At 36.5% G+C, this 14,822-nt stretch overlaps 1 protein-coding gene across 1 annotated transcript; it reads left to right on the forward strand.

The window, feature by feature from the left end:
- The first annotated feature begins 709 nt into the window (after positions 1 to 709).
- LOC134334049 (nuclear autoantigen Sp-100-like) lies at positions 710 to 5,521 on the forward strand. The gene is made up of 7 exons (XM_063016217.1): positions 710 to 785; positions 1,141 to 1,293; positions 2,666 to 2,872; positions 3,762 to 3,887; positions 4,964 to 5,097; positions 5,232 to 5,279; positions 5,389 to 5,521. The coding sequence occupies exons 1-7, from the start codon at positions 710 to 712 to the stop codon at positions 5,428 to 5,430; spliced, it is 786 nt and encodes a 261-aa protein (XP_062872287.1). The 3' UTR covers positions 5,431 to 5,521.
- Positions 5,522 to 14,822: the final 9,301 nt, after the last annotated feature.

Below are 14,822 nucleotides of genomic sequence, written 5' to 3' on the forward strand. Positions count from 1 at the left end.
TAGGCCTACAATGTGTGGCTATAGCACTTTGTATTGTCAGGCCACTATGGTGCTTTGTACCACATTTGTCAGTTGACAGATGCTTGCCATCTAATCTGACAGGGCTTTTTGATTTTCAAATCACATTATTATGGGTGAGTACGTGAGATATTTGTGGCAATTATATTAATTTAAAGTCACAATAAAGTGTGCAAAAACTCAAAGAATTTAAATGCTTTCTGAATCCACTGTTCACAGTTTAATTGTAGGTAGCATAGTCACCTTCCAATGCATTTTTCCCAGCGTCATACCAACTTTTTAATGCCATCAGCAAAATGGCATCACATAAAAATTTTCTTTCACTTAAAGACTCTTCGAGAGTCCAAAAAGGTGAAAATCAGATGGAGCTACGTAAATCCAAACTATAAGCTCTCGCTCTGTCTCTCAGACATGACCAATTACTGCTCCTCCCACCCTCACCATTTCCACCCAAAATATAAAAGTGTGGAAACTTTTTGAAGATCCCTTGTTTATAGACTTGTGTATTACTTTCATTTTGTACTTTAAATCAATATTGACTGTAATATTAATTTCAGCCCTTCCAACGTCCGACAAGAACACGCCCAGTGCAAAAAAACTGATCAAGAGTAAACAGCCCTCAATCAAGAATCAGAAAAAGACAGCAAATGAAAAGATGATAGCTAAAATAACTAAGGAAGTACTTGGAAAAATGGAAAAGAAGAAACCAGGACCTTCATCTTCCTTGATCTCTAATCAAAAGAAACCAGCCAAGAAAGTTACCACTGGTAAGTCTCTAGCCTGCTGTTTGGACTGTACATTAACAATAAACAATAAAATGTATATTTTTGAAAATATAAAGTGCCTTTAAAAGTATTTAGCCTTTTTATTTGGTGCCATTTCAAACAATGTCCAATCAATCACTTTAAATTAGAACAGATGGACTCTATTTGAGTTCCAAACACATCCTAATTAAGTATAATTAAGTGCATATTATTGGGTAAAATGACAGTTATATTTACAGAAGAACATGCAAAAAGTCATATTAAATGATTAAAAGTTTCTGTATGAATATTTTGATCTAGCAGATATGTAATATTTATAAAATACCTCAATCTTATGAAATTATGTGTTTATGAACAGCTACAGGACTGAAACCAGGAAAGATGCCCAAGGAAAAGAAGACAGGAATAAAGAGAAAGAAAGCTGGTGAAGAGACAGAAAAGGAAACACCAGGCCCTTCAACATTTCTTTTCACCAATAATCAGATGAACCCAGCGATTAGTCAAACCCTATGTGAGTCTGACATGACACACAAACAACAGAACCTTAGATTTAACTCATTCACATATCATGTACTAGAGATGCCCTAAATATATCCAGACATGAAACACAGGCACTAATGGTGCTTGTTTATATACATTATTTTAATCATGTATGACATGTTCAAGTTTGAGGGATATTCAAAAAGTTTCAATTTACGCACTTTTATATTTTGGTTGGAAACAGTGAGGGTGGGAGGAGTAGCAATTGGTCGTGTCTGAGAGACTGAGTGAGCTTATAGTCTGGATTTAGCTCCATCTGATTTCCCCCTTTTTGGACGCTCAAAGAAGCTTTAAGGGGGAAAACAATTTTCCTGTGATGATGTGGTGAAAGCAGCACTGCATCAGTGCAAACACAAAGAACCCTCGTGTTTAGTTTTATGGAGCATCTACACATACTTCCTGACTAATAGGTGGAACCCTAAATATCTACAGAACACCCCTACTAATAATTGAGTTTAGGTGTTTTAACCACACCCTTTGTTAATACATGTTAAAATCACTTATATAAAATAAATTAGATGCTTCCAGCTTTGTATCTACAGTCTGAGGAAGGTCTTTCCTGTGCCAGTGTGACTATGGGTCTTGCTTTGTTCACAGTAGCACCAAGACATGATTTGACAAGTTTAGTGAGGAAGAATTTCAGTGACCTCAACCTGAGGATTACTAAAAATCTTTCAGATGCTTAGGTAAAAAAATATGTTCTCCTCCAGACATAAAAAAATCTTTGTGGCTAAATGCCATAAAATGTGGCACATGTTTCAGCAACTTGAATTTCACACCAGACATGTTTTGATATAGCCCTCCAGGCTAATTTTCTCCTAGCAACAGTTCACAGTTTGGTTTACCCCCCCAAAACTTTTCAATGAAAACACTGTTCCATGTGATTTGCATTTACAAACAGTTAATCATACCGATGAAGAAAAGGCTTTAATTGACATACCTGACATGTAAACATATATGCTAGTCTTTTTAAAGTGTATTCTGAGTGTATACATAGCTTTGTAACCAAACTAGCCCTATTTATTTGGCATAGGAAGTCACCAACTGTAGTAAGTAAAGTTAATTACATACAGCAAAAGTTGCGTCAGAGTTTGTCTTATTTTTTGGAAAAACTCACAATAAACTTACAATAAAATAACAAAACTCTATGAAAGTTAAACAAAGAAGTATAAGTTTTAATCACCAAGTCACAGAAAAACTATTATTAAATCCCAACATTTAATGTCTTTTACTAGTGTATGTTAACTTAACTGACCTCAACTTTATGTACAAGCTTTGACAGTGTAATAATTGCTGTAATTTTATTACTTCATACAACACTTACTATACAATCTTTATTTTAGGGTCCACTAAGATTCCAGATGCAGAGAAACTGAGTAAGAATGTGATTACTGCAGACCTGAATCAAGAAAAGAAAACCAAGGAAAAGAAGACAGGAATAAAGAGAAAGAAAGGTGCTAAGGAGACAGAAGAGGAAAAACCAGGCCCTTCATTTCTTTTCAGCAACAATCAGATGAAATCAGCAATGAGCCAAACCCAAGTACCAGCTGGTGAGTACCAGCAAAAGAACTTTGAATATGTCCTCGGTATATCCAGACATTAAACACATGCACTACTGGTGCTTGTTTATATACATTATTTCCGTGTTTTTGTAAATGTTACCTTTAACCTTAAATCATACACCTTAGGAGAATTTAGAGTAGCTAGTCCAACTACAGGCATGTTTAGAAGGTTGGAGAAAAATTAAAACACTGAAGGAAACCCATGTGGAGGTTCAAACATAGGTCTCCAGGATTATATTAGATAATATTAGTTAACAATATTGTTTGGTATCTATGTAACCTGCCGTAAAGTTTGGCAGTGGGCACGATAACAGAATCATGCCAGTCTGCCTTGCCATTTATGACCAGTTTAGGAGCATGATGAAGCAGATGATTGATGACAGTTCTTAATTGACAGTCACCTGTGCCTCATGAGCATTCATTTGCTCCAGGTGAAAGTGTACTTTTTTATGTATCCAGCATAAAAAAGTCTGGTATTAGGACCAGATCCACTGTGGTGAGCCATAAATACGGGAGTTGCTGAAACAAAAAAGTGGGAGAATTAAATAGCTTTTGTTAAGGTTCAAGAGTTTAATAGCAGTTCATTTGAAGTACGGATCTCTGGGTGTGCACTTAGGATTATTTGCCACAGCAGAACGACAAGAAGTAATAGGACAAGATTTGGGATATATATCTGAGCAAAAATTTTTTTATTTGCAAATGGTTTAATTAATAGCACTTACCATGGTATATATTGTTGTATTTAATGTACATGTATAGGCAGGAATTTGCAGTGTTGTTGATCTCCAGTCCAGAAATTATAGGCTGGTAATGGTTAGATGAACAATGGTACAGTTTTTTTTCCACATATAAATATCAGTAATGTTTTCACTTTCAGTCTCTTCATTAAAGAAGGAAGAAAAGCAGGACATGGAGGATTGGTCATGGAGTTTGTATAAAACTCAGCTACATGTTACCTGTGGAGATAAAGCAGGCATGCTGTATCAGGAACAGCTGGCCAAAGGTACAGTTGTGTATCATAACACTGAACAATGACCTAACCTTTACTTCTTCTTCTTCTTCCTCGGCCTTTGTCCTGTTCGGTTGCGGGGTCGGCTCTCGGCGTATCATTGATTTGGCACAGTTTTTACGCCGGATGCCCTTCCTGACACAACCCTCCCTATTTATCTGGGCTTGGGACCGGCACTACAATGCACTGGTTTGTGCATCTAGCGGCTAGGTATCTATAGGACAATTCAGTGTTTCCAATTAGCCTGGTGGCATATTTTTGGACTGTGGGAGGAAACTGGAGCACCCGGAGGAAACCCACGCAGACACGGGGAGAACATGCAAACTCCGCACAGGAGGGACCCTGACCACCTCACCTGGGGATCGAACCCAGGACCTTCTTGCTGTGAGGCGACAGTGCTACCCACTAAGCCACCGTGCCGCCCTAACGAACTCACCTTTAGTCTCTCTTATATACACACCTGAGGCTGGTAAAAGAGCAACATGTAAAATACCTTTAATCAATTACTTAAGTAAAATTTAAAAGTCATTCTAATAACAACCTTACTTAAATTATACTGTAAAAATGTACAAGAGTTATTCAAAAAGTTTCCACACTTTTTATTTTTATTTATTAAGAATTTTCAAAATAAATGACATCACTTTTCTACATAGTCACTATAGTGCTTCACATCATCATCACATAAAAATCATCTTCCTCTTAAAGCTTCTTTGAGTGTCCAAAAAGGTGGAAATCAGATGGAGCTAAATCCGGACTATAAGTGTCTCTCAGTCTCTCAGACATGACCAGTCACTACTCCTCCTACCCTCACTGTTTTCAACCAAAATATAAAAGTGCCAGAACTTTGAGATTCCTTTTACTACTGTATTACTAAAAATTTATTATTGTATTATTGTAAAAATGTATTACTAAAATATTATTTGTAAAAACATGGAAATGAAAAGCAAGAGTGACAGATAAAAATGAGAACACAGGTACCACAAGCAAACCCCCTCACAGACATGATTAAATACAGTAGTATGCGCTCTGTGGCTTTATAACAAAATTGGACGTTGATTTTGTTCCTGTAGGGAAGAAGTGTATTCTGTCTGAGGGAAGCTGGTATACACCAAGTGGTTTTGAGAAGTTTGCAGGAAAGGGGAACTGCAAGAACTGGAAATCCAGTATCCGCTGCCAAAACACTACACTGCAGAAACTTATAGAGGTACAGTAATACTGTCACTGCAGGTTTCAATTTCAATTGTACGCAAGTAATACTGTATTAAATTATCAAAATCACATTTTTAAAATGTGACAGTCCTTTTAACCTTTTATTTTTCTATATTCTATTTTTTGAAGGAGGGTCATTTGCAAGCTCCACCCACAAAGAGACGCAAAGTTGAAAAGGTGCTGTAACCTATTTTATCCCTTTTTATTGTGTTTTTATTCTTTTGATTTCAATGCTTTTGTTAATAAAATGTTACATATAATTAATACATGATTTTTCCTCCTGCAGAGTCAGAATGTGCTGCTTCCTTCAAACTTCAGCTCCTGTTAGTGCACATGCTTTCTCATATATACACAGTTGTATTATTATTATTATTATTACCTACATAGGGTGGCAAAGTTTGTTGCATTTTATATTTAGAAATAGGTAATACATAAGAAATGTAAAAAATGAGTCATGTAAATATATTTGTCTTTAATAATTAGATGACTAATCTGACTTAAATAAAAAAAAAACTATTATTTAAAATAAATAAAAAAGTTTTTTTTAAATTCAGTTTTACATAATTGAATAATTCACAAATAAAACAATTGTTTTACCAAAATCAACCTTTTTTTTCACAATAACAGGACTGAATCTTTTTTCAATAATTACTTATCAGATTGTTTAATCCAGACAAATAAATGATATACAAATATACAAAAATCTAATAAAACAAATGTCTGTTAATATTACACACTATAAAAAGCACCTAAAATAATCATAACCACCATACATATGATACACTATATTGCCAAAAGTATTTACTCACCCATCCAAATCATTGAATTCAGGTGTTCCAATCACTTCCATGGCCGCAGGTGTATAAAACCAAGCACCTAGACATGCAGACTGCTTCTACAAACATTAGTGAAAGAATGGGTCACTCTCAGGAGCTCAGTGATTATCAGATTAGCTTAAGAACAGTGTGTAGAGAGCTTCATGGAATGGGTTTACATGGCCGAACAGCTGCATCCAAGCACAATGCAAAACATCAGATGGTGGTGTAAAGCATGCCGCCACTGGACTCTAGAGCAGTAGAGATGTGTTCTCTGGAGTGACGAATCACTCTTCTCCGTCTGGCAATCTGATGGACGAGTCTGGGTTTGGCGGTTGCCAGGAGAACGGTACTTGTCTGACTGCATTGTGCCGAGTGTAAAGTTTGGTGGAGGGGGGATTATGATGTGGGGTTGTTTTTTAGGAGTTGGGCTCGGCCCCTTAGTTCCAGTGAAAGGAACTTTTAATTCTTTAGCATACCAAGATATTTTGGACAATTTCATGCTCCCAACTTTGTGGGAACAGTTTGGGGATGGCCCCTTCCTGTTCCAACATGACTGCTCACCAGTGTAAAAAGCAAGGTCCATAAAGAAATGGATTAGCCAGTTTGATGTGGAAGAACTTGACTGGCCTGCACAGAGTCCTGACCTCAACCTGATAGATCACCCGCCAAAGCAGTCAGCCGCCAGCAGGGGAAGAGCTGGTTGATCGGAGCGTCAGAACTCCAATCCCCAGAATCCCCAGCGGCAATTAGAGGCAACCAGGCTTAGCTGTGCGCCAGTGCATTTAAACTCAGTGTCAGACAGCAGCCAGTGTTGCAGTGTTGACTCAGTGCGAACGATAAAGGTGGGTATAGGTAAAAAAGAAAAAGAAAAGAAACTAGAAGAAAAGAAAGTGAAAGAAGACAAATAAATGAAAAAAAGATAAGAAAGGAAAAGAAATGAGATGAATAGAAAGGAAAAGCACAGAAAAGAAAAACACAGAAAAGAAAAGATAATAGAAACACAGTACAGCAAAAGAAAAGTAAAGAGAGATTGCTGAGCTGAACCAGAGGCAAGCTTAGCTCTCGTTTTCTGTTAGAAGTATTTCAGTTCTGTTACACAAGCACCTCTCATTTTCGAAAGAGAAAAAAGAGCATTTCTCCACGATTTGGCAGCATTGGAAATATAGTGTATGTAGGAAATTTAAAAGAACCAGAGCTCTACAATATCTACTTAAAACAGAGCACAAATGTATTTTACACACACATAGTAAGGAGGATGTTAAGAGAAGCAAAATTATTTTCAAGAAATATTGTGGCAGTTACCAATTTTTCAAATTTATATAAAAAAAATGCCACCTATGTGACAACAAGCTACTACTAAGGTACTGTTCATTATTTGTAATAATATTAATGGTTGTAACTAGAATATTATTTAAGCAATATCATATTTTCCCTTTTTGTGAGCCCTTATTTGTAATAAAATGACACTAATGTCCCAGTTTTATTCCTGCCCTGAAATGATTTTATTTTAAACATAAATACTTCAGTGCTAGAACATCAGAATTACAGATTTTTATATTCAATTGTCTGTTTCATTATATGTAAAATCAGCATAATTAAAACTTATTATGCTAATTAGCTAGTTTTTTCTTACTTTTGATATAGCACAATATTTAATTTCATGTTATTTGTAACGCTTTATGGGCTAGACGGACAGGAGGGCGGACACACATGCAAAGATGTGATATAGAAACTATATTTAATAATAATAAATGACAAAACAGAACACTACACAAGACACAGATACAGACAAGAACCTATGCTAAACTACTAAACAAACAAACAAAGCTAAACAGGTACACAGAACTAAACATAGACTAAGCTAGGCTAAACAAAGACAAAGGCTAAATGAGACTGATCATACTAAATGTGCTAAACAGGTTAACAAGGACTAAACAGAGGATAACACACACAGGCTAACAAACAGGGGCTAGGCTAACAGACAAAGACTTAGGCTAACAGACAAAGACTTAGGCTAACAGACAAGGACTAGGCTAATAGACACGAACAGGCTAACAGACAAGGACTAGGCTAATAGACACGAACAGGATAACAGACAAGGACTAGGCTAATAGACACGAACAGGATAACAGACAAGGACTAGGCTAACAGACACGAACAGGATAACAGACAAGGACTAGGCTAAGACACGAACAGGCTAACAGACAGGATCCGGAAAACTGACAGAATATCGCAGAGTAACTAACGGACAGGGATACCAGGACAGGGATACCAGGACAGGGATACCAGGACAGGGATACCAGGACAGGGATACCAGGACAGGGATACCAGGACAGGGATACCAGGACAGGGATACCAGGACAGGGATACCAGGCACAAACAGAGTTACACCGACAATAATCTCCAACCTGCCCATTGCCCCAGCTCTCCTTATAAATGCTCCTTGATGAGGAGCAGCTGGGGCTGATTAGCTCAGGGAGCCAATCACCTGTGAGGCATGGCAGGGGAGTGAGTGTGCACACAGAGAAGAGGGGCGTGGCACATATGAGCACACCGAGGCTAGCAGTGTGACATTATTCTTGAAACTATGAGTCAGTTTGGTCTGTTAAAAACAAATAATACTATGTTGTTGCTAATAAAAAGGCCCACAAAAAGCAAAATAAAAATTGGTTCTCATCCAGTTAGGTTCTAATCAGAATTGTAATAATTCTTAAAAAATCTGAGAGTGGTTCACCTACTGTCTATACATTTAATGTATTTATATAAAACACTAGATAATTATTAGATGAAGTATATAAAATATATTGCTAATTAAGCTCTGTTTCAGTTAATCACATGAAAATAAAGAACAATTTACCTAGAATGCCACTCCAAAAGACCAGTTTCTATAATTCTTTGATAGTAAATGTTTTGTACAAGATTGTTTTATGTGTGTTGTGTGTTTGTGTGTTGCTTCATTGCTTTTGCCAGTTTTCGATGATGAATCGAGTGAAGATGACCTGGAGGACATCTTTGGGAATGTTAGAGTACAGAAACATGAAGAAAAGAGAACGCCAGTAAATCCTTCTGTGACAGGTAGGTGATCAGTGCAATGTTACTGTTACCAAAAAAAAATAAAACCATAGCATTTATCATAAATAAATTGTCAAACCTAGTCAGTTTGGTCTGTTAAAAACAAATAATACTATGTTGCTGCTAAAAAAAAAAAAGGCCCACAAAAAGCAAAATAAAAATTTGTTCCTATCCAGTTAGGTTCTAATCAGAATTGTAATCATCCATTAAAAATCTGTGAGTGGTTCACCTTTATTGTCTATACATTTAATATATTCATATAAAAAACACTAGATAATTATTAGGTGAAGTATATAAAATATATTGCTAATTAAGCTCTGTTTCAGTTACTATAATCACATCTGTGAGTGGTCTATCTTTACTGTCTATACGTTTAATGTATTCATATAAAAAAATGGATAGTTGTTAGGTGAAGTATATAAAATATATTGCTAATTAAGCTCTGTTTCAGTTACTATAATCACATCTGTGAGTGGTCTATCTTTACTGTCTATACGTTTAATGTATTCATATAAAAAAATTGATAGTTGTTAGGTGAAGTATTTAAAACATATTGCTAATTAAGCTCTGTTTCAGTTAATATGTAATTACATGAAAATAAAAAACAATTTACCCAATATGCCACTCCAAAAGACCAGTTTCTATAAGTCTTTAATGGAAGATGTTTTGCACAAGATTGTTTTATATGTGTTGCTTCATTGCTTTTGCCAGTTTTCGATGATGAATCGAGTGAAGATGACCTGGAGGACATCTTTGGGAATGTTAGAGTACAGAAACATGAAGAAAAGAGAACGCCAGTAAATCCTTCTGTGACAGGTAGGTGATCAGTGCAGTGTTACTGTTACCAAAAAAATAAAACCATAGCATTTATCATAAATAAATTGTCAAACCTAGTCAGTTTGGTCTGTTAAAAACAAATAATACTATGTTGCTGCTAATAAAAAAGCCCACAAAAAGCAAAATAAAAATTTGTTCCCATCCAGTTAGATTCTAATCAGAATTGTAATCATCCATTAAAAATCTGTGAGTGGTCCACCTTTATTGTCTATACGTTTAATGTATTTATTTAAAACACTAGATAATTATTAGGTGAAGTATATAAAATATATTGCTAATTAAGCTCTATTTCAGTTAATCACATGAAAAGAAAGAACAATTTACCCAAAATGCCACTCCAAAAGACCAGTTTCTATAATTCTTTGATAGTAAATGTTTTGTACAAGATTGTTTTATGTGTTTGTGTGTTGCTTCATTGCTTTTGCAAGTATTTGATGATGAATCAAGTGAAGATGACCTGGAAAAGATCTTTAGTGTACAGAAACATGAAGAAAAGAGAACACCAGTAAATCCTTCTGTGACAGGTAGGTGATCAGTACAATGTTACTGTTCCCAAAAAAATAAAACCATAGCATTTATTTTGTATGACTAATTTTGTATCTACTAGCAGTGGGTGTGGCTGAAACACCTGCATTTATTCACATACTTTTGACATATAGTAAATGTGTGCTTTATAAATGGGCATATAATGAGTTTGAGCTCTTATGACAAATTGTTTTGTTTCAACATGCTGATATGACTAATCCAATTGTTTGAATGAATTACCCTGCCTACTCGACTGAACAAGTTCCAACAGCACAAACTCTCTCTGGAGACTAAACACTTCACACTAACTTTGTATAAGCAAGATGAGTGTTTGACACTTAAACATGTTTTCTGAATCACCAGAAGAAATAGTCTGCTTTCGTCTGTAACATACCTGTTTGTTTTATTGTTTACAGTGTGTAAATTTAAATTATTCATGTTCTTGTCTGAACTACAGTAGAAATAACAGTGAGATGACAAAACTATTAAAATGTCTGTAATCACCAGGCTTAAAACTAAAAAAAAATTTGAATAAATAAAAATAGGGAAAGATTATAACCCTTATTATATTCCAAATAGATTTTATATATATATACACACTAATCAGCCATAACATTAAAACCACCTCCTTGTTTCTACACTCACTGTTCATTTTATCAGCGCCACTTACCATATAAAAGCACTTTGTAGTTCTACAATTACTGACTGTAGTCCATCTGTTTCTCTAGAATACTGTTTTAACTGCTTTCACTCTGTTCTTCAGTGGTCAGGACCCGCACAGGACCACCACAGAGCAGGTATTATTTGGGTGGTGGATCATTCTCAGCACTGCAGTGACACTGACATGGTGGTGGTGTGTTAGTGTGTGTTGTGCTGGTATGGGTGGATCAGACACATTAGCACTGCTGGAGTTTTTAAATATCGTGTCCACTCTATTAGACACTCCTACCTAGTTGGTCCACCTTGTAGATGTAAAGTCCGAATCGATCACTCATCTATTGCTGCTGTTTGAGTTGGTCATCTTCTAGACCTTCATCAGTGGTCACAGGACGTGGCCCATGAGGCGCTGTTGGCTGGATGTTTTTGGTTGCCTGACTATTCTTAGTCCAGCAGTGACAGTGAGGTGTTTAAAAACTCCATCAGCGCTGCTCTGTCTTAACCACTCATACCAGCACAACACACACTAACAAACCACCGCCATGTCAGTGTCACTGCAGTGCTGAGAATGATCCACCACCCAAGTAATACCTGCTCTGTAGTGGTCCTTGGAGAGTCCTGACCATTAAAGAACAGCATAAAAGGGGGTTAGCAAAGCATGTAGAGAAACAGGTGAACTACAGTCAGTAATTGTAGAACTACAAAGTTCTTCTACTATATGGTAAGTGGAGCTGATAAAATGGACAATGTGTGCAGAAACAAGGAGGTGGTTTTAATGTTATTTGCTGAACAGTATATATACAGTATATATATATATATATATATATATATATATATATATATATATATATATATATATATATATATATATACATATACAGTGGGAAACATAAGTATTTGATCCCCTGCTGATTTTGTAAGGTAACCCCCTACAAAGACTTGAACAGTCTATAATTTTTATGGAAGGTTTATTTTAACAGAGAGAGACAGAATATCAACAAAAAATCCAGAAAAAAAAACATTAAATAAAAGTTATAAATTAATTTGTATTTAATTAAGGGAAATAAGTATTTGATCCCCTACCAACCAGCAAGAATTCTGACCCCCACAGACCGGTTATGTGCCCATGAGGCACACAAATTAGTCCTGTCCCTGTATAAAAGACACCTGTCACAGAATCAGTTTCTTCCATTCAAATCTCTCAACCACCATGGGCAAGACCAAAGAGCTATCAAAGGATGTCAAGGACAAGACTGTAGACCTGCACAAGGCTGGAATGGGCTACAAGACCATCAGCAAGAAGCTTGGTGAGAAAGATAATTGACAAGCTCCTCCCGTGTAATTCTGGGCTGACCTCACCTTTCTGAGAATCATTCTTACCCCACGAGGTGAGATCTTGCATGGAGCTCCAGAGCGAGGGTGATTGACTGTGATCTTGTATTTCTTCCATTTTCGAATTATCGCACCAACAGTGGTCTCTTTCTCACCAAGCTTCTTGCTGATGGTCTTGTAGCCCATTCCAGCCTTGTGCAGGTCTACAGTCTTGTCCCTGACGTCCTTTGATAGCTCTTTGGTCTTGCCCATGGTGGTCGAGAGATTTGAATGGAAGAAACTGATTCTGTGACAGGAGTCTTTTATACAGGGACAGGACTAATTTGTGTGCCTCATGGGCACATAACCTGTCTGTGGGGGTCAGAATTCTTGCTGGTTGGTAGGGGATCAAATACTTATTTCCCTAATTAAATACAAATTAATTTCTAACCTTTATTTAATGTTTTTTTTTTGATATTTTGTTGATATTCTGTCTCCCTCTGTTCAAATAAACCTTCCGTAAAAATTATAGACTGTTCAAGTCTTTGTAAGGGGGTAAACTTACAAAATCAGCAGGGGATCAAATACTTATTTTCCCCACTGTATATGTATAACAGACAAGAGACCAGGTTCTAAAAAAAAATGTATATTCAGTATATACAATATCTGTAACAATGTTTATTATGTTTAAATTGACCTACATACATCTTTAATTTTTATGGACGTTCTAATATAGCTGTGGCTGGAATATGGGCTACTCAGGTCTATTACAGGCATCATACACTTAAAATGAGTAAACTAAATAATGTCAGGGTTGAAAGCATATTTTCAAGCATGTGTGTTTGTGTGCTGCAGGCAAATATGGTAAGAACATTCCCACTGAGGATCCCTGGGTTATTCAAAAGAAAAGCGTAACACAAGAGGTAATTCTGACAACATCAGTAAAAGTAAGATACACAGAGTGAAGGCAAAATTGTTAATTGCTCTGAACATTTATCAGTATTATAACCATTCAAGAAAATCATTATAGATAACGTTTTAATTTACAAACACATATTTTGTCATGGCAGCATAAACATTTAATACATTTTTCAACTTTTGTATTTGTTTTTTTTCTATCAACAGCAATATAAAAAAAAAAGTGTCCGGTGCATCATCTGCCATTTATCTGAAGACCTGCTTAAGTGTAGTCAATGTCCACGACATTTCCATCGTCACTGCCATCTACCAGCTCTAAAGAACACAGCACAAGGGTAAGAAAGACAGTGTTAAAATAGAAAATAAGGGCTTAAGATTTAAAGGGTATATTTTTATTGGGAGATATCTTTAAAGAAAATTATACTCCATATACTAAACCAATTATTGTACCACAAAGCTGCAAATGTACATTTCTTAGGTTATGCCTAGTTCACACACGATTTTTGCCCTGATTTTCGCTCGCCGTCTGGTCGGCGCTAGATTTGCCGGCTTGGAATCAACCCTGCGTTCGCTTGCCGATCGAAACTCGGCTCTCAATCGCTATGTGTGAACTACTCAACAGCTTGATCCGATCGGCTCGCTGAGCGCTCGGCGATCGAAGAGAGATATACAGCTTGTCAAATATCTGAGTTCCCTGACTGGCAATGAGTGCTATGTCGAACAGCCAATGAGAACGCAAGATTCGGTGTGGGGGGGGGGGGGGGGGGGGGGGGGGGGCAATGCAGGGGAGACGTTGTAAAAAGGTGGGACAGGGGCATAATATAGTTTATATCAGAATACATCAGCATACACACTACACTTAACATCAGCATACACACAAGTTTTACAGTAATTGGCCTGATCGTTCTCTATAAAACATAACACCAACGTTGCATTGCAAAAATATTTATTAACCTCCAACTCACTATAGAACAATCCATGCTGTTGATGTTGCCAAATCCACTCAGATTCATTCATTTTTTTCCTCCTTGTTTTTACGCTGCACATCAGCGCACAAACTTTGAGCTCTCACTACTTGTTGACGTGCATTTTTGGACGTGGTATCATTAAACCACTCGTCACTTTTCGCGTGTGTTTTCGTGACAAACTAGTTTGGGAGACCAGAGAAGCTCGCCTGCGATTCCAGTTGGTGATAGATGGTGTAGTGTGAAACCCACTATCGCCGATCAGTCTTGTAGTGTGAAGTACACACTGACTTGAAAGACTCCCTATTACAAGAGATCCAGTCGTGTAGTGTGAACTGTACAGTGACCCGAGGACTTGGAAAGTTGTGTAGTGTGAACTTGGCATTACTTAACAATTACTCACATGCATTATTTATGAAAGAGGTGTGACAATTATTGTGAGATTTTAATGCAACATTAAAGTAAAAAATAGTGTTTGTCAAAATCTATATGTACAGTGTATCACAAAAGTGAGTACACCGCTCACATTTCTGCAAATATTTCATTATATCTTTTCATGGGACAACACTATAGACATGAAACTTGGATATAACTTAGAGTAGTCAGTGTACAACTTG

Source organism: Trichomycterus rosablanca, chromosome 2 (assembly GCF_030014385.1).
Source record: "Trichomycterus rosablanca isolate fTriRos1 chromosome 2, fTriRos1.hap1, whole genome shotgun sequence".
Taxonomy (NCBI): domain Eukaryota; kingdom Metazoa; phylum Chordata; class Actinopteri; order Siluriformes; family Trichomycteridae; genus Trichomycterus; species Trichomycterus rosablanca.

Bases quoted from the DNA above. Each gene is read 5' to 3' on its own strand.
- LOC134334049 (XM_063016217.1), top strand. From the start codon at position 710: ATGGAAAAGAAGAAACCAGGACCTTCATCTTCCTTGATCTCTAATCAA. The intron at 786-1,140 runs GTAAGTCTCTAG...GTTTATGAACAG, and splicing joins AGCCAAGAAAGTTACCACTG to CTACAGGACTGAAACCAGGA. The intron at 1,294-2,665 runs GTGAGTCTGACA...TCTTTATTTTAG, and splicing joins AGCGATTAGTCAAACCCTAT to GGTCCACTAAGATTCCAGAT.